Source organism: Heterocephalus glaber, unplaced genomic scaffold (genome assembly GCF_053883595.1).
Source record: "Heterocephalus glaber isolate CG9 unplaced genomic scaffold, H.glaber_assembly_v1.0 deba00001561, whole genome shotgun sequence".
NCBI lineage: Eukaryota > Metazoa > Chordata > Mammalia > Rodentia > Bathyergidae > Heterocephalus > Heterocephalus glaber.
In genome coordinates this window covers 14,475,805-14,495,747 of record NW_028258349.1, presented here as the reverse complement: position 1 = coordinate 14,495,747, position 19,943 = coordinate 14,475,805, and the positions used below count along the sequence as shown (strand labels likewise).

The 19,943-nt window shown below is 47.9% G+C and overlaps 1 protein-coding gene and 1 pseudogene across 1 annotated transcript; both read left to right on the top strand.

Moving 5' to 3' along the window:
- Positions 1-2,575: 2,575 nt before the first annotated feature.
- Fbxo27 (F-box protein 27) lies at positions 2,576-7,693 on the top strand. The gene is made up of 5 exons (XM_004859090.3): positions 2,576-3,005; positions 3,402-3,513; positions 3,597-3,692; positions 5,824-5,959; positions 6,798-7,693. The coding sequence occupies exons 1-5, from the start codon at positions 2,642-2,644 to the stop codon at positions 6,939-6,941; spliced, it is 852 nt and encodes a 283-aa protein (XP_004859147.1). The 5' UTR covers positions 2,576-2,641; the 3' UTR covers positions 6,942-7,693.
- A 7,511-nt stretch (positions 7,694-15,204) lies between these two features.
- Positions 15,205-17,210, top strand: LOC101696561 (solute carrier family 23 member 2 pseudogene; annotated as a pseudogene).
- Positions 17,211-19,943: the final 2,733 nt, after the last annotated feature.

Genomic DNA, 19,943 nt, shown 5'->3' with positions numbered 1-19,943 from the left:
AGGACTGGGGATGTTAGCTCAGTGGTAGAGCTCTCCTGGGTTCAATCCCTGGTATTAAAAAATATTACTATATTATTATGGACAGAAAAGTGCGGTGTCTGAGCTGTGCTTCCAAATAATCCAGTGGGAGCTAGTAGATGAAAGCAGAGAGGAAACCAGATTGGCCAAGAGGTAACTGTTAGAGCCGAGTGGTTGATCCTCTGATCTATTCTTAGATATATCAGAAAATCTCAGTAGTAAAGTTTATTGAGAATGTATTCAGGGCTGGGGATTTAGCTCAGTGGTTTTGCTGCCTGCTGCGAAAGAGCAAGGACCTGAGTTCGATCCTCGGTACCAAAAATAAAAAAGAGAATGTATTCGGGAGGAGGCCAGCGCCTTAGTCCATCTGCCAGAATTCAGAGCCTCCCTCTCCTCTCCACCCACCCCAGCCTCTCGAGTCTTGTCACGGAGAAGTGACTCCGACCTGTGAGATAACAGCTGTGCAGTGTTCATGCCTCCGGATACCAAAGCGCGGCCTCGAGGACAAAGGAAGTGAAGAGTAGGACAGGTTTACTGAGAGAAAGCTCCTGAGAGACAGGAGGGGTACGGAAAGGGAGCCGCTGTGTGGTTCCTTGTCAAGAGTGTTTTATTCAGCAAAGTCACAAGCTGGGTAGGTGTGGATCAATTTACAATCAACCTGTAGGATTGCAAGTATAGCCGCTTAGCTAATGTTGACCCAATAGGGAATTGAGGCACATAGCAACGGTGTATCAGTGAACATCATTAACCTCAGCCTATCTATAACTTCTAACTAGAAAGAACAAAAGCATTCCTAGAAAGGGAGGGGAGTACGAGGAAGATGCACTAGTCACCCACCTTTGTGTCTGATGCCTCTCTGGGCCCATTGGACTGGGTGGTGCTAATCACAGTACAGTCTCAGCTGCTGTTTGTCTCCAGGGAGGTTTGCAGGCCTGGCCATCTGGTCTCCATCTTTTTATTTGTTTGAGACGGTCTTGCTATGTAGTTCAGGCTGGCCGCAAACTCTTGGCAATCCTCCTGCCTCAGCCTCCCAAGTTCTGGAATTACAGGGGTACGCTACCACACCCAGAGGGGTCTCCATCTTGAGGCCTGACTCTCTTCAGATTCACCTCCAGCTACAACATTTGTGTATCTTATGTTCTGCACTGACTCCCTCAAGGGCCTAATTCCTCTCTGACTGCCGATTAATTTCTACTTAATTTAGCTGTCTATAATAGTCCCACTCCCCTCCTTGCTGTGTTTCCATAACTTTAATAGCTTTCTAACATACTATATAACTCACTCTTAAGCCCTGTTCATCATGGCTGATATACCTTACACTGTGTCCTAATGCTTATTCTCTAATAAAACTGTTTCATTCTTTTCCACATTTGTGGAGACGAATGGGGGTAGCAAGAGGACTTATTTATTTTTATTTATTTTTGCAGTACTGAGGATTGAACACAGAGCCTTCACTGATTTACACACACACACACACACACACACACACACACACACACACCCCGCCGCCTTTCTTTCCACAAGGTATCTAAATTGCTAGGTTGCCCAGGCTGGGCTTAAATTTGCCATCCTCCTGCCTCAGCCTCCCAGAGTATGGGATTACCATCATGTGCCACTGAACTCAGCAAGAAGTTTTCTTTTAAATTGTTTTTGTGACATTATGTAATTTGCTTATTATGCCTACTGTTTATCACATCTCTCCCCACAGAAGTCAAGTTCCATGTGGTCAAGAATCTTTGCCAGGGTCTGTTGGTGGATATTTTAAATGACACATATGGCTCACATTATATATTCTTATCAAACAGAGGTGATACAAGGTTAAAATCGAGGATTCTGGAGTTAGAACGGCTGGTTCAAATCCCAGTTCTGCCCTCTATTAGCTGTGTGACCAAGGGCAAGCCTGGCCTCTCCTACCTGGGTTTTCCGGTAGGCAAAGTTGGGATGGGGCAGGGCCTGCTTCACCCTCTGGCTTTATTGGCTGGATACACATACAGACACACAAACACAGACACATACACACACACACGCACACACGTGTGCGCACACACACACGCGCGTGCGAGTGCCTTTCGCTGCTGGGTTTTTTTCCTGCGAAATGAGGATAACCTTGCTGCCCGGCCTCAATCGGTGATAGAAATATTCCTAAGAGGTGATAGGAATATTTCTAGTTCCCAGATGAGGCCTCCTGCCGGATGCCTGACCAAAATAACACTGGTTGCTGGGCGCCGGGCGTCTCACTGCCGGATCAGGGACCCTCCAAAGTGTCCTAGGCCGGTGGGGCCCCGAGGCGCCAGGGCTGGATCCCCTCGGGCGGCGGGAAGGAGGTGGGGGTCAGGATAGGTGGAAGGGACCAGAAGGCGCTGGGTTGGAGGCGGCGATGTGGGGCCGGCGGGTGAAGAGGTCGAAGCGGGGTGAGCGGGGAGGCCGCAAGTGCCCGGGGTCGGGGGGTTGGGGGGCAGTGCCCGCCGTGGTCGCGGTGGGCAGTGGAGCCTGACAGCGGGCTGGGGTGCGGAAGGGAGGGAGGAGGCGGCAGGCGGCGCGCGGAGGCTGCTGGGCCCTGACGCCTGCCCCCTGCCTCGCCCGCAGCCGCAACCGCGCCGAAGCTGGGCCTGGCTGGGGGACCATGGGCGCCTCGGCCTCCAAGGCCCGGGCCTCCCGGGTCCCCGCGCCGCAGCCGCAGCCCCAGGAGGGGCTGGACCTGAGCCGGCTGCCGCCTGAGCTGCTCCTGGCCGTGCTGAGCCACGTGCCCCCGCGCGAGCTGCTCAGGCGCTGTCGCTTCGTGTGCCGCGGCTGGAGGACCCTGGTGGACGGCCAGGCCCTGTGGCTGTTGATCCTGGCCAGGGACCACAGCGCCGCCGGCCGCGCCCTGCTGTCACTAGTCCGCAGCTGCCTACCACCTGCCGGCGACGCCAGGCCCTGCCTTCTCGGCCGCTTCTGCGAGCGCAGACCCATTGGACGAAACCTCATCTGCAACCCCTGCGGACAGGGTGCGGGGGCGGGGCGAAGGCAGAGGGGGCGGGATCGCGCCCGGAGCGGATCCGCACTGGGGACCCGCAGGGTCTGTGAAGGGCGGGACTGCAAGGAGAGCTGCCAGGAGGCGGGGGCGAACCGAGGTTGGTAGGAGGAGAGAGGGGCGGAACCAAAGGGGTTATGGACCAATCGGGGAGCCGGTGGGCGGAACGGGTGAGCGGCACCGCCTGGGAGGGGTGGAGCCAGCACACCGAGGCGTGGCTAGAGGGGCGGAGTCAAAAATACCCGGGAGTGGAGCCAAACAAGGAGTGGAGGGGTGGGGCCCCGTTTGAGCCAGTAGGAGGAGCCGAGATGCACAGGGATCCCTAGGGTGGGCTGCTGGATATTGACCACAAGTCTCTTTTATTCGACAGAAGGCCTCCGGAAGTGGATGGTGCAGCATGGTGGGGATGGCTGGGTGGTGGAGGAAAACAGGACAACCGTGCCTGGGGCCCCTTCGCAGACCTGCTTTGTGACCTCCTTCAGGTGAAAGCCTCTGTTCTTCAAGGGGCAGGTCTGTTGTTGAGAAAGACCTGCTTGTTCTCATTACCCTTCTCCCACCTTCCTAGGTGGTGTCGCAAGAAGCAGGTCTTGGACCTGGAGAAGGAGGGTCTGTGGCCAGAACTGCTGGACAGTGGCAAGATTGAGATCTGTGTCTCAGACTGGTGAGCATGATGGCTGCATGTACCACGAACTCTGCAAAGGTGACCTAACTTAGGCCTCCTAACAACCCCTTACATAAAGTCAGGGAGGTGAAGAGACTTGGACGTGATCACAACTCTGGTACTTAGCAGAGATGTACCTTGAACCCCTTTCCTCATTCCCAAAGGATCTGCATGGGCAGACAGCAGATTGGATCCAGTACAGAGGTCTCGAACATGGCTCATTCTGTCTGAATGAGATCCCCCCTGCCTAGCAGGAGATGATATGCATAACAGGCACAGGGGTTGGATTCTGGAGCCAGACCCTCCAGGTTCGACCTTTAGACCTTCAGTTTTAGGGCCTTAAGCAAAGCAAGCGCTTGATAAGTGAAATCATCTTTTTTGAACCTTGATCATATGGAAGGATAGAGTGCACACCCTCAAATTATTCAGAGGAAACAGGTCCAAAAGGAGGAGGTGACTTGTCCTGATCACATAGCCAGGGCAGGACCTTGGCAGGACCTAGCCAGGCTTCCCTGACTGCAGAGCACATCTCAAACAGGTACATGAGGGCTCTCCAGGGAGGATGGAACCTAGATAATTTTAAGGGAGCCAAACCCAAGATGTTCTACAACTATATGTTCCTTGTTCTGAAATTAATCTGCTGCAGATTTCATCTGTGATGGAGTACCATGATTCTCCTTTGCTCTCTTTTTCTCAGGTCCTCCTTTTTCAGCTTTATGGGGAAAAAAGGCCCCCATTGTGGTGTGTGACCCCCCAGATGTAAAAACTAAGCAGAATCCAAGCCAAATGACCATTTGAATTTTTAGCCTCAATAAATTCACTCAACGTATCATAAGCCTTCCCCTATCTAAGAGATCATCCTATCTAAGAGATGCATTACCAGTAAAACTCAGTTGAGTTTAATTGGTGTCATCTTTGGAGCATAGATGTGCTCTTCTGGTCAGTGGTGGACCACTTGGTTGTAAGAATACCAGGGTCCTAAATTTCTTTTTTTCTTTTTTTTTTTGGTACCGAGGGTCGAACTCAGGACCTTGTGCTTGAGAGGCAGCAGAACCACTGAGCTAAATCCCCGGCTAAGCATCCTAAATTTCTCTGCACATGCCCCACGGAGTTTTCCAACTCCTGATGCCCAGGGCACACTGCATCCTCATGATGTCTGAGTATCTGAAGATGAAAGCCAGGTGTCAATGTCTGTGAGAAATTGAGAGCCATTCATAGAGTTAGAAGGCACAGTCCCCAAGACCATCCTCACTTCTAGCACTGATGGCAAATTTGAGGAACTCCCAAAGCCACCCTCACCTCAGCTGTTCACTAGAAGGGCTCACAGAAAGCTATTACACACTTAGTGTTTATTGCAAGGAAAAGTGAAAATTAGAATCAGCTCAGGAGGGTGAGGCAGGAGGATCACTGCAAGTTTGAAGCCAGTCTGGGGTACATAGCGGAACCTTGACTCAAAACCAAAAATCAGCTAAGAAAAGAAGCATCCAGGGCAGTCAGTGTCCAGGAAAGGTACCAGATGCAGAGCCTCCGTGGTACCCCCTACCTTCCCGAGAGAGGATGAGTTTTCGTCCTGGCATGGATGTGACAAGATGCATGAAATATTACCAACCAGGGACACTCACCTGAGCCTTGCTGTACAAGTTTTTTTGCTTTTGCCCTTTCTTTTTTTTGTTTTTGGTACCGGGGATCGAACTCGGGACCTTGCACTTGCAAGGCCAGTGGCAGAACCACTGAGCTAAATCCCCAGCCCTTTGCAAGTTTTTTTATTGGGACTGCATCACATAGTCTTGATCGGTCACTTGCCCATGTGGTTAGTGTCAGCCACCAGGTCAGCTGACATTGAGTCAAACCCCCACCCAAGTTCCCATGGTTATTTTTTTGGCGTAGCCCACTGTCCTTCCTCCCAGGCTATCTATATGGGTGTGCCTACCCCCTCCACTTGCCCTGGTAGACTACCCAGTCACCCACGTCCCTATCGAACAAAGATGCTCCTGTCAGACCTGGCATGCTGAGGGTCTGGATTTGCATGGATGGAGAGGGCCTTATCTCTTATGAAAGGTGGACAGGACAGGCAGACACCCAAAGAGATGGGGTGGCAAGTCCAGTCTACAAGGCCTCACTCCTCCCACAGGTGGGGAGCCCGACACGACAGTGGCTGTAAGTATCGACTCTTTGTCAAACTTCTAGATGCCAACCAGACTGTCCTAGATAAATTCTCTGCCAGGCCTGACCCCATTGAGCAGTGGAACAACAATATCTGCCTTCAGGTGAGTCTGAGGAGAGAGAGAATGATGGTAAGGGCTTGGAAGATTAGCTTTTGCTGTATAACAAGTCATCCCGAAACTTGGTTTAAAGTCAGTAGCCCTTCGCCAGGTGTGGTGGTGCATGTCTGTGATCCTGGCTACTCAGGAGGCTGAGGCAGGAGGATTGCAAGTCTGAGGCCACTTTGTGAAACCTTGTCTCAAAATGAAAAATAAATAAGATGGCAGGTAGAGCATCTCTGGGTTGAATCCTCAGTACTAAAAAAAAAAATTTAAAAAGAATCAACTGCAATTATTTAACTACCTCTCATGTCTTCTGACCTGGTAGATAAAGAAGAGCCCAGCTGGGCAATGTGGCCTCAGTCTCTTGTGTTCAGAGTGGCATTCAGATGATGGCTGAAGGGAAGTGTAGGGTATTGCGTGGTGTCTGGTGTCTCTGGTGTCTGGTCAAATTCTTCTGTCTCTGTTTAGTCCCAAAGCTCTTCCGTGGGACCCCTGAGTTTGGGCCAATTGGTTTTCTCACAGCATGGTGTCCTCAGGACAGTCGGTCTGCTTGTATGGTGGCTAAAAACTTCATTGCCTTTTCTGACCTCATCTACCGAAGTCACTTGGCAAAAGCTATTCACTTCCACCACATTCTTGGTGATAAGCACACCCACCCACATTCAAGGGGAAGGGAATTAGAGCCACCTCTTAATGAGGGAGCGGGTAGATTCTAGAACGTGTGCAATGGAGATGACTTGGCTGCCCTCTTTGGAAAATGCTATCTGCCCCAAGGCCCCCTTCTCAGCTTTGGACTGGAGGACTGTGGCACAACAGAGCTGACCTCTTTCTCTACCTACAGGTCACCCACGTCTTCTCCAACATCAAGACGGGCATCCGTTTTGTGTCTTTTGAACACTTGGGGCAGGACACGCAGATCTGGGCTGGCCACTATGGAGCCCGTGTGACCAACTCCAGCGTGATCGTGCGAGTCAGTGAGCCCTAGTCAAGGCGCTTTTCTTGCAAGCCAGCCTGGCTGTGCCTTCCAGGAGCTGGAACCATTGGCTGGGACCCCTCACTAACCAAGTGCTTATGCCTCACTGGCATGCTGGCAACTCCAGTCTTCGAGTTCTGGAAACTATTGAAAGAAGGGGCTTCCATTGGAGCCACTGCTGCTGCTGCTTTTTTTTTTTTTTTTTTTTGATGGGGCAGAGGGGTGCTCCACTTAGCGGAGACCCCCATTGTGGATGGGGCATGCTGGTCCTGGAGAGGGCACCCCGTCACACACACCAGCAGCCCTCGGGCTCAGCCTAACCCGCTCTGCCCTGGCCCCTCAATTGGCCTCTTGTCTTCTCCTGTTTCTGCGTCAGGGACTTTCCTGGTCCCTTCAGGGAAGCTTCTATTCACCTTTAAACTTAGATCTCACCCTATAGCTACCAAATTCTAGCCACCCTGCATAATGAACTTCACCTCCTGGTCTTAGCTACAGGGCTAGGACCTTGTCTTGAAGCTGAAGATAACTAGGTCAAAAAAGAAAAAAGATGTGGAGTTGAATCTGCCCACAAAGACTGCTCTGAAAAATGATGAGATATCTCAGGCCCAGCCCTGATCCTCAAGAACCTCTCTAATTGCACGATATTTAAACAATATTTAAATCATATTTTAAAATATTTTATTTTCCTTTTGACATTTTTTGACAGAATAATCTATCAATATCATGTATCTACTGATCATATGTAATACATTTCTTATTTTGTCAAAACTGCTTCAGATCTTTTTAATAGAAATTCAGTGCTACTTCCTTGGTTACTACTTGGTTTAGAGGAACAAGATGAGAAGAGAAAAGTGCAGAAGAAAATAACTGCTAAGGGCCAGGGATTTAGCTCAGTGGTGCCGTTGCCTGCCTCACAAGCGCAAGGACCTGAGTTTGATCCCCAGTACCAAAAAAAAGAAAGAAAACAACTGCTAAGATTGACAGAAGAGGAGATGGAAGAGTTGGAATAATATTGCCCAAGGCCTGAGGAAATTATTGATGCAGATAAGATTGCCAATCAGTGTCACGTGCGTTAGGTGGATATAGATGGAGAAAAGGAGGGAGATGGTGTCAAAGTGACACTGTACTTATGACTTCATAGTTGTGGGGGTGACATGGAGCCCTGCAGTGGCGGCATCCATCTATCCAAAGATCACTGATAGCCTCTGTGCTGGGGGAGGAAGGAGATGTTCAGGTCTCAGCCGAGCAGAGTGAGCTGTGCTGGATGTGTTCTCCCTGTCTACCTAATCTCAAGTGGATCGGGCCTCCAGCCACAGCTTCCAGTGCAGATGCTCCTCAGAACTGATGGTGAGGGGGCCACGTCCTAATAAACCCATCACACACGGAAAATATCCTAAATCAAAACTGCATTGAGCAGGGTATGATGGCTCACGCCTGTGTTCAAGGCCAGCCTGAGCTACCCAGCGAGACCCTGTCTCAACAAAACAAAACAAAAAACCCCAGAAGCATTGAAAACTAGGTGTGGAAAAAAAAGAAAAGCCAGGTGTGGTATTGCACACCTGTAACCCCCGCACTCTGGGAGGCTGAGACAAGAGGATCAAGAGTTAAAGGCCAGCCTGGGCAACTTTGTGACTTAGTGAGACCCTGTCTTAAAATTTAAAAAGACAGGGTAGGAGGCAGGAGCTGGGAGTATAGCTCAGTACAAAGGCCAGGATTCAATTCCTAGTAATACAAAAAAAGGGAAAAAAAGATTGTGACAGTGTAAAGCATAACTGAAGTCCCTGACCAGATGTAGTGTGGGCAAACAGTTGTGCCAATTGTGTGACATTCTGGGGCCAACTAGGGGAATTTGATTTGGTTTGGTTTGGTTTTTGTAGGTCTTTTGTTTTTGTTTTTTCTCAGGGGTAGGGGTTTGAGACAGAGTCTCAAGATTGGCCTTGCATTCACTGTGTAGCCCAAGCTGTCCTCAAACTTGCAGCGATCCTCCTGTCTCAGCCTCCCAAGTGCTGGGATTACAGCCATGCACCCCCATGCCGGGACCTGGGGTAATTCAAATGTCAGGAATGTGAGATGAACATTTACAGGAGTGGGGAGATGGAAATCATTTGCCTGAACATTATCAGTGGTAGCATTTCATTTTGGCATTGCCTTTGTCCCTTTGGGCTGCTATAACAAATACATTAAGCTTGGTAATTTATAAACAACAGACATTTGCTCATAGTTGTGGAGACTGAAAAGTACTAGTGTCTAGATCCAGTGTCTGGGGAGGGCACACTTTCTGCTTCCAAGATATCCCCAGGTTTCTTCATCCTCACTTGGAGGAAGAGGTGGGGAGCTCGTTCAGCCCTCTCCTAAAGGCATGTGTCAGTTGCTCTTTACTAGAGAAACAGATAACACGAGATATACAAGTACATAAGAATTCACAGGATTGGCTTACAATGGCTTCCCACAGAGTGGGATGAGGCAGAGTGCAGGGGGTCTGCACACTGGAGGCAGAAACATCCAGTTGAAGGTCTGGAGCTCACTGCAGTGTCCTGTGCGAGTCCATATCAGGAGGCTGACAGGTCTGTGGTGTAAGACTGAAGAGTCTGCAGTGGAAAGCTAAAAGATCTGCACTGGAATGCTGGAGGATTCACGCCGGAAGCTGAGGAATGCAAGGGGCCAGGAGATGATGTCCAAGGTGAAGGCAAAGACTGGAGCTCCTCCAAAGAAACAGAAGCAGATCTGTCCTTCATTCCCCCTTTATACCATCCAGGCGAGGAGCAGCCCTAGAGTAGGTCTTCCACACCCTACAGTGTGGAATTGCTGAGCCAATTTGGTTGAGCTTCTCTTACTCAAATTGACACAATTAATCATCACAATGCACTAATGTCATTTTATGAGGGTGGAACTGTCATGGCTTGGTCACGTCCCAAAGCCTCCAACCCCCCCTACACACCCTATACCTATGATTAAACCCAGGGCCTTTGCTCTGAGTGACATCTCAGCCCTTTTTTTATTATATTTTATTTTGAGACAGGATCTCACTAAGTCACTACATTGCCCAGACTGGGGTCAAATTTGTAATCCTCCTGGCTCAGCCACCTAGAATGCTAGGATTACAGGTTTACACCACCATGCCTGGCTCATATATTTTATAACTTAAAGAAGTTGTAGGTATGGTATAAAGAACTTTTTTTTTAATGTGCTAGCGTGAAACTGCAGGCCTCACCTATACTTTGTAAAAACACTCTACCACTGAGCTACAACCCCAGCCCTAAAGGACCCCCACCCAAAAAATTTAGGAGTACATTTGGAACTTGATGCCCTATGAACATTATTCCTACACAATTCTTATCTTTTTTTCTTTCTTTTTTTGGTACTAGGAATCAAACTCAGGACCTTGCACTTGCCAGGCAGGCTCAGCACCACTGAGCTAAATCCTCGGCCCATACCCCTATGCAATTCTTGAGTGTGAGTTTTCTACAAATAAGGACATTCTCCTACATAATTACCATGGAACCATCAAAATCAGAGCATTCTCATTGATTCAGTAGCTGCGAGTCCAAAAAGGGCCAGTGCCCTCAGAGAGGGCTGTTCTGGAGGAGGCCCCTGGGCTGCTTCCGGGAGCCTGTGCTCTGGGTGCTGTTTCCTCTGCCAGGCAGGGGGTGCCCTCAGACCAGACCTTGAAAACACCTTGAGTCTAGAGTCTCTGATAAGCATCCTTGGATGTCATGCACACACTACTGCCTTGTGCCTCATAACCTTCGTGGTAAACAGAGGGTGAAAGACCTGTGAGTGATTCCTCCAGCTTCTGCCTGCTTCTAAGGACCCAACCATGTGTCCTTCCTGCACCATTGAAATAAATCTCAGCTGCGAGTAAAACTATGCTCTCCATCCTGTGAGTTCTGACAAATATATGAACCTGTGGATGATTTGGGGCATGCATGTGCACACACACACACAGTAGTGGCAGCAGTGGGGCTTGCTAGAAAGAGCCTAAAAAATGCCTGTATCGGGGAGAAAGGGAGATAGGGAAGTGAGATGACACAATTCAGGTGCTTGAGTGGTGTCAGCCTGAGATGAAGCCCAGAGAAGCCAGACACAGTGCCACACACCTGTGATCCCAGCACTCTGAGAGGCTGAGGCAGGACGATCACAAGTTCGAGCTCAGTCTAAGCAACTTATCAACTTAGTGAGAGTCTCAAAATAGAAAATGAAAAAATGGCTGAAGATGTATCTCAGTGTGGAGGCCCTGGGTTCAATCTGCAGTACAAAACAACAACAACAACAACAAAACGACTTTGTAGTTGCTTTCTACCCTATGGGAGAAGAAAGAGTCCATGTCCCAAGTAAGTTTAAGGTGAACTAACATTAAAAGTTTGCATTGCTGTGTTCTCTCTTCTAGGGGGAAAGTGGTTACGTCCATTTCCAAGGCTGAATCAAAACTCTAGATAAGCCAGACAGGAAAAAGAAGCGGGGGGGGGGGGGGGTGTTTGTGTCACACACACATGTACATGAGCTTTCTCCTCTGCCTGGAGCCGCTGCTGCCCACCTTTGTCCCCGCTGTGGTCTCTGGACAGATGTGTGAACTCTGCAAGAACTGATTCCCTGCTGGAGGTTGCAGTAAACCTGCAGCGAGGGGAACAGGAAATGGGGAAAGCTGCTTTGGGTGGCATCTGCAGCTCTGGTGGACCACTTGCCTGGCTGTGTTTGTTATGTACATTAGAGATCATGTGATCAGAGAATGCTGGAAAAACAATTGTGTGTGTATAACAACACCTTTGTTTTTGCCCTCAATGAGAGCACTGGAATTTGAATACTTTGAATATTAGAAATAAGTACAGGTCTCTGCAAGTGATGGTTTTTACTATGGTTTGGTCCACTGGACCCTTGGTGGCGGGTAGGAAACCACAAGAAGATACAGTCTCCAGGTAGAAATTTGCTTCCGGAGTTTTGAAAAGCAATTTGTAGTTGGCTAATAAGCCCTTGTCAAAATCAAATCCCTGACCCTTAGAGGATACTGATTTTCCAGGCTGGTGAGCATTTTTTATTTTATATATATCTGAAAAAGTATTTTGCCTTTGTTTGATTTTCTTTTTTCGCTTGTTTATTTATTCTTTAGGTAGACTTTATTCTTCACAGCAGTTCTGGTTTACTGCAAAACTGAGTGGAAGGCACAGTTCCCTTAGGCCTGTGCCGCACACCCCTCTCACTCTCCCAGGCCCCTCCAGCACGGGGCATTTGGTACCAAGACCCACCCTGCCATGTCCTTGTTACTCTCCCTCCGTAGTTTCCACTAGGGTTCACTCTTGGTGTTTGTTTGTTTGGTACCGGGGATCGAACTCGGGACCTTGCACTTGTAAGGCAGGCACCAGAACCACTGAGCTAAATCCCCGGCCCCACTCCTGGTGTTGTACCTTCGGTGTCTCTTAACAAAGCGACAATTACACATGTCCACCATTACAGCGTCAGGACAGAACAGTTTGATTGCCTACAAACCCTCTCTGTGTCTCCTGTTCATTCCTCCTTCCCCCAACCCCTGACAGCCTCTGATCTTCTTACTGTCGACATGCAAGGGACGATCAAAATATACGGAGAGTGACTTTAAAAAAAATACATAACAATAAAGAACACATTGCCCCCCCCCCCGCCCCTCCAAGGCGCCATTTTGCAGGCGGCTGTCGCGGGACGGGAGGCGGCGGCGGCCTTGGAGACGGCGGGACAGAAGCGCGGCACAGGACGGAGCCCCGCGAGCCGCAGCCGCAGCTGGTTGCTAAGAGATGGTACTCATGGGTTTCATCTCCATCTGAGAGGCGGGTGCTCCAGGCACTGGAAGCCAAGTCTCATCCTAGGCTCCTGGCTCAAATAAACCTTCACTGGAAGTAGGTGTTGATGATCCTCTGGATTTCTGCTGGGTCTGTTGTAATTTCACCCTTTTCATTCCTAATTGCATGGATTTCGGCCTTTTCTATCCTTTTTCTGATAAGGTAGGCTAAGGGTTTCTCAATTTCGTTGATTCTTTCGAAGAACCAACTCTTGGCTTCATTGATTTTTTTGTATCGTTCTCTTAGTCTCCACTGCATTGATTTCTCCTCTGATCTTTATAATTTCCTCCCTTGTATGAGCTCTGGGGTTGTCCTGCTCTTCTTTTTCTAGAAGCTTGAGGTGCAGCATCAGGTTGTTTAATTGGGCTCGTTCTGTTTTCCTAATATGCGTATTCACTGCTATGAATTTCCCTCGTAAAACTGCTTTCATTGTGTCCCATAGATTCTGATATGTTGTATTGCCATTGTCATTTAATTGAAGGAACTGTCTGATTTCTTCTTTAATTTCCTCTGTGACCCATTGGTTATTCAGAAGCGTGTTGTTCAATTTCCACGTGTTTATGAAATTTTTTGAGTTTCTTTTGCTATGGATCTCCAATTTCATCACACTATGGTCTGATAATATACAGGGGATAACTTCAATTCCTTTGCACTTACTTAAACATGTTCTATGTGTGAGTATGTGGTCTATTTTGGAGAATGACCCATGTGCAGCTGAGAAGAATGTGTATTCTGATTTTGTGGGGTGGAAGACTCTGTAAACATCTGTTAAGTTCATTTGTTCAAGACTTCGATTGAGTTCTAGTATTTCATTACTTATTTTTAGTCTAGTTGATCTATTTGTGACAGTGGGGTGTTGAGATCCCCTACTACAATTGTATTAGTGCATATATGACTTTTCATGTCCATTAGTATTTGTTTTATATAGTTGGGTGCACTAGTGTTTGGTGCATAGATATTTATGATTGTCATCTCTTCCTCTTGGATTCTTCCCCTTGCAAGGATGTAGTGTCCTTCTTCATCTCTCTTAATCAGTGTTGGTTTGAAATCTACTTGATCTGCAAAGATGATAGCTACTCCTACTTTTTTTCGGGTTCCTGTCACATGCAGTATTGTTTTCCACCCTTTAACTTTCAGTCTATGAGTTTCCTTTTGAATTAAGTGTGTTTCTTGTATGCAGCATATTGTTGGATTTTGCTTCTTGACCCATTCTCCCAGCCTATTTCTTTTGATTGGTGAATTGAGACCATTAACATTGATGGTTATAACTGAAATGTATTGACTTATCATTGCCATGACTTTTTCTTTTTGTTGAGTTCTCCCCCTTTACATTTAATTTCTTGTCATGCCAGATGGGTTCATTCTGCTTTCATTCATTTCCTGGGGTTGTGATCCTCAATGTCTGTTCCTAGGATATTGTGTAAAATTCTTTGGAGTGCTGGTTTGGTATTCACAAAGTTCCTAAGGTGCTCTTTGTCATGAAAGTATCTTATTTCTCCATCCATTTTGAAAGATAGTTTTGCAGGGTACATCAATCTGGGTTGGAGGCTGTTTTCTTTTAGGGCTTGGAATATGTCACTCCAAGCTCTTCTTGCCTTGATGGTTTGTGTTGAGAAGTCTGCTGTGATTCTGATGGGCTTTCTTTTGTATGTGATTTGTTTCTTTTCTCTAACTGCTTGGAGAACTTTGTTCTTCTGTTGTGTTTCTGGAATCTTAACAATTATATGCCTATGTGTAGATTTTTTTTATCAAGGCTATTTGGAGTCCTATATGCCTCACTTATCTGTATGTCAAGCTCTTTTCCCCTGCTTGGGAAGTTTTCTGCCATTATTTCTGTGAAGAATTTTTTTATGTCATCTGCACTCTCTCCTGTTTCTTCATTGACTCCAGTCAGTCTTATGTTATTCTTCTTTGCATCATCTAGCAGCTGCTGGATTGATTTCTCATGTTCCCATATAATTTTGAAGCAATTTTTCTTTTCCTGGTCATTAATTGCAATCTTATCATCTGTATCTGAAATTCTGTCCTCACATTGGCTCATTCTACTCTGTAGACTTTCATTGGAGTTTTTCATGTCCTGGAAATCTATTTGCATCTGTTTTATGGATTCCATTTGTTTCTTATGTTGGGATTCCATCATGTTCCTCAGCTCCTCTCTAGATTTATTAATCATGTCTTGCACTAGGAGCACAATTTCTCCTGTTATCTGAGAAATTATTTCTGATTTCATTTTTTCCAGATCCCCTTTTGTTGCCAGTACAGTGGGTCCAGGTGGTTGAGTATCAGAGTATTCCATCTCATTTCCCTTTGGGGTTGCTGTAGGTGATCTGGAAGTCTGGTTTTGAGACTTATTTACATGTTTTCTCATTTCGACTGGGGAGGCGAGGAGGGTTGCTGTTGGCACCCGCGTGGATTACCTCCTCTGAGCTAGGAGAGGAGGGACAGGGGCCAGGAACAGTGGTAGGGATGGTGACCCAAAAGCCCTTTCCTCTGGGCTGGGAGCAGCGGGAGGGATGGTGGCCAGGAAGCCCCTTCCTCTGGACCAGGAGCAGTGGGACGGTGGCTCGGAAGCCCCTACCTCTGGAATAAACCTTCACTGCAGCCACTCTGGGCCAGCAGCAGTGCAGAACTGCTCAATTTCTCTAATGATGGGTGTTGCCAAGAACACTACATCCAAATCAATGGAGGCTGGGAGCTCCACGGAAGGCAAATACAAAGATGAAGCAAAGCACCCCACCTTCTTCATTCTTCCGGTGATGATCAATGGAGGGACCACATCCAGCAGGGAGGAGGACAATGAAGATATGGAGCTCATGGCAATCTACACTACAGAAAATGGTATCACGGAGAAGAGCTGTCTTGCAGAAACCCTGGACAACACTGGCAGTCTGGACACCCAGCGCTCGGACATGATCTACACCGTAAAAGACGTTCCCCCCTGGTACCTGTGCATATTTCTGGGCCTGCAGCACTATCTGACCTTCTTCAGGGGCACCATCTTGGTGCCCTTTCTGCTGGCCAATGCCATGTGTGTGGGGTATGACCAGTGGGCCACCAGCCAGCTCATTGGGACCATTTCCTTCTGCATGGGAATTACAACTTTGCTGCAGACCATGTTTGGATGCAGGTTACCCCTTTTTCAGGCCAGTGCTTTTGCATTTTTGGCCCCTGCTCAAGCCATCCTGTCTTTAGATAAATGGAAATGTAACACCACAGATGTTTCAATTGCCAGTGGAACAGCAGAGCTGTTGCACACAGAACACATCTGGTATATGCAGATCAGAGAGATCCAGGGTATCATCATCACGTCCTCATTGACAGAGTGGTCATTGGGCTCCTTGGCCTGCCTGGGGCTCTGCTTCGATACACTGGGACACTGACCATCGTGCCCACAGTGGCCCTCATTGAACTCTGGTTTCCAGACAGCTGGAGAGAGGGCTGGGAAGCACTGGGGCATCACCATGCTGACAATTTTCCCAGTGTTACTATTTTCTCAATATGACAGAAATGTTAAATTTCCTCTCCCGATTTACAAATTCAAAACAGGATGGACTGCGTACAAGTTACAGCTTTTCAAAATGTTCCCCATAATCCTGGCCATCCTCGTGTCCTGGCTGCTCTGCTTCATCTTCACAGTGACTGATGTCTTCCCTCCCAACAGCACCAAGTATGGCTTCTGCTCGCGTACAGACACCAGGCAGGGTGTGCTGATGGTCCCCTCCTGGTTTAAGGTTCCGTACCCATTTCATTGGGGGCTTCCCACCATCTCTGTAGCTGGCATCATTGGTATGCTCAGTGCCATTGTGGCCAGCATCATTGAGTCCATCGGTGACTACTTCGCCTGCGCCAGGATCTCCTGTGCCCCACCACCTCCCATCCATGCAGTAAACAAGGGGATCTTCGTGGAGGGGCTCTTCTGTGTTCTCGATGGAATATTTGATACTGGGAATGGCTCTACTTCATCCAGTCCCAACATTGGAGTTTTGGGAATTATGAAGGTGGGCACCCACCGGGTGACCCAGTACAGTGCTGCCCTCATGCTTGTCCTGGGCATGATTGGCAAGTTTAGTGCCCTCTTTGCGTCCCTGCTGGACCTGGTACTTGGAACCCTCTTCTGCGTGCTGTTGGCCTGTCCAACGTGCAGTTCATTGACTTGAATTCCTCCTGGAACCTTTTTGTGCTTGGATTTTCCATCTTCTTCTGGCTCGTCCTTCCAAGTTATCTCACACAGAACCCTCTGGTCACAGGCACAGCAGGAATCAATCAAGTCTTAAACGTTCTTCTCACAACTGCTTTGTTTGTAGGAGGCTGTGTGGCTTTTATTTTGGACAACACCATCCCAGGTACCCCAGAGGAAAGAGGAATCAGGAAATAGAAGAAGGATGTGAGCAAAGGGAACAAGTCACTTGATGGCATGGAATCCTACAACTTGCCATTGGGCATGAACATTATCAAAAAATACAGATGCTTCGGCTACCTACACATCAGCCCAATCTTTGTAGGTCACACATGGAAAGGCTTTGGGAAGAGCAAAAACAGCTGGAGTTCAGATGAAGACTCGAAGGCCATGGTATACCCTTAGCTGTGCCCTGTGGCCTGGTCGCAGTGAGGCATGTACCTGTAGTTCCTTGCCAAGTAACAAGAAGTCAAATATATGTTTATATATCTGAAAAAAAAAAAAAAAAAGAACACATTGCCATTTACTCACCTCACCTCAAACACACATCCTATCGTCTTGCCACTTTCTGAAGCAGTTCTGGAAGTCCTCTTTTATGAGTGTGTTTATGAGGTTCGATCAAAATTATGGTGAATGCTGCTGCTGAATGCTGTCCAGCAGAAAGGCAAGCTTGTAAAAACACTACTGTGTCCTCACCCACCTTATTCACCAGATCTGGCACTGTGTGACTTGTGATTCTTCCCCAAAGTCAAAATGACCATAAAAGATAAAAATTTTTCATTAATTCAAGATGTCAAGGCAGCCACACCCATGCAGTTTTTGCGTTTTCCAGAATGTGGTATAGCTGGGTTGTACAGTATGTACCTTTTCAGACCAACTTCTTCACTAAGTAACATGCATTTAGGGCTCCTTTGTGGCTTTTCATGGCTTGATAACTCATTTCTGTTTAGTGCTAAATAGTGTTCCACTGCCTGGGTCTACCAGTTCATCTTTATTCTTCACCTGCTGAGGATATCCTGATTGCTTCCAAGTTTTGGCAATTAGAAATGAAGCTGCCATAAACAGGCAAGGATGGGTTTTTGTGTGGACATAATTGTTCAGCTCCTTTGGGGAAATACCAAGGAGTATGGTCCCTGGCTCATGCAGGGAGAGTATTGTGAGAAACCACCAAACTGTTTCCCAAAGTGGCTCTACCATTTTGCATTCCCAGCAGCAACAAATGTGAGTCCTGTTGGTTTACACCCTCACTGGCATTTAGTGTTGCCAGAGTCTTGGATTTGGGCCACTACAGGTAGACACTGGTATCTCATTGCTGTTTTTTTGTTTGTTTGTTTTGCGGCGGTTCCAGGGATTGAACTCAGGACATTGAGGCAGGTGCAGTGGCACTGAGCTAAATCCCCCGCCCATTGTTCCTGTTCTAATTGGCACCCCCAGGACAACATGTGGTCTTTTCATATGCTTATTTGTCATCTGTGTCTTTTGGGGTGCAGTATCTGTTCAGGTCTTCTGTCCATTTCTCGGCCTGATTGCTTATGTTCCTATTGTAGATTTTCAAGAGCTCCTTGTATATTTTGGATAACAGTCCTCCGTCAGAAATGCCTTTTGCAAATACTTTCTCTCCATCTAGGGCTGGGGTCTCACCCTCTTGAAGGTGTACATGGTCTTTTTTTTTTTTTTTTTTTTTTGAGACAGGGTCTCAATACGTAGCCCAGGCTGGGGTCCGACTCACAGTGGTCCTCCTGCCTCAACCTCCTGAGTGCTGGGATTACAGGCGTGTGCCACCACACCCAGCTGCAACGTGTGCATGTTCTTAAGAGGGTCAATTTGAGCTCCAAAACGGACACATAGAAAAGGGTGAGGCAGCCTTCCTGTCACTTGGGCTGGGGACACGGCCAGTCTGGCCTGCACCCTTGGGGGTTGCTGCTGCTTTTCTGGCTTCTCTGCATTCTGCATCCCCAGCTCTGAATTGCCTGCAGCTGACCCTAAGCCACAGCCCAGTGTGATCTGCTGTGGGCTCAGTGCTGTGCTAAACTGAAAATGGGCACGTGAGCAGTGAACTCAGACTCTGACACTAGGACTCAGGACTCTCTGGGCTCTAAACTGTGACACATCCTGGATCACATGTAAACGCCAACTAGAAAGGGCTTCTAAGATGGAACCGTCTAGTCAAGTGGCAGCCGGCATGGTGGCACACGCCTGTGATCCCAGTGCTCTAGGAGGCTGAGGCAAGAGGATTGCAAGTTGCCCCAGTTTGGGCGACTATCTCAAAATTTAAAAGTGGTTTGGAGATATAGCTTAGTGCAAAAGCCCTGAGGTCAATCCCAAGTACCATCAAAAATAACTAAATACATAAATAATAAAGTCAAGTGGCTGTTAGGCTCTAGATTCTGGTGCATATACAGTATTAATTTCTGAAGTATTCCTAACTTGTGATTCCTACAAAACCTGCAAGCTGAGGGAGAGGACTTCACAGGGACTGCGACCTTCCTGGCCACTCAACAGATTGGTCTCTGGATCCCGTGGCAGGGGTGGTCTCACCCGTTGGTTACATTCACTTTCGAGGTGAGTTGCAGCCTGTGACAGCCGTCTGTTGCCTGACTCTACTGCCCCACGTTGTCAGTGCACACACCTCCTTGAGGCAGTTTGGTCACTAAGTGCTGCTCTCCCCACAAAGTGATCTATCTTTCCCAGGCTGCTTGCTGGACAAATGATCAAGTAGGGAGCTATGCAAATCCATCTGAAAACTTCTGAAAATTCAAGATTTCAAATTCATGGACATGGGGCCGGGGATTTAGCTCACTAGTTCTGCTGCCTGCCTCGAAAGCTCAAGGTCCCGAGTTCGATCCCGGTACCAAAAACAAATTCATGGACATGAGGTGTCTTTCTAGATAAGATGTATAAAAATGTTTTCCTGTGAATGCTTTTGTCTCTTGTGCATCCGGCACTTCTGAATGAACATCTGGATGAGAATTTAAAAGTGATTGGTATGCTGAGGGTGTAGCTCAGTGGTAGGGGGCTTGTGCAGCATGA

What these genes read in the sequence shown, in the direction of transcription:
- Fbxo27 (XM_004859090.3), top strand. Translation starts at nt 2,642, where the DNA reads ATGGGCGCCTCGGCCTCCAAGGCCCGGGCCTCCCGGGTCCCCGCGCCG. An exon ending in CTGCAACCCCTGCGGACAGG is followed by an intron (nt 3,006 to 3,401) that starts GTGCGGGGGCGG and finishes TTTATTCGACAG; the next exon opens with AAGGCCTCCGGAAGTGGATG. An exon ending in ACAACAATATCTGCCTTCAG is followed by an intron (nt 5,960 to 6,797) that starts GTGAGTCTGAGG and finishes CTCTACCTACAG; the next exon opens with GTCACCCACGTCTTCTCCAA.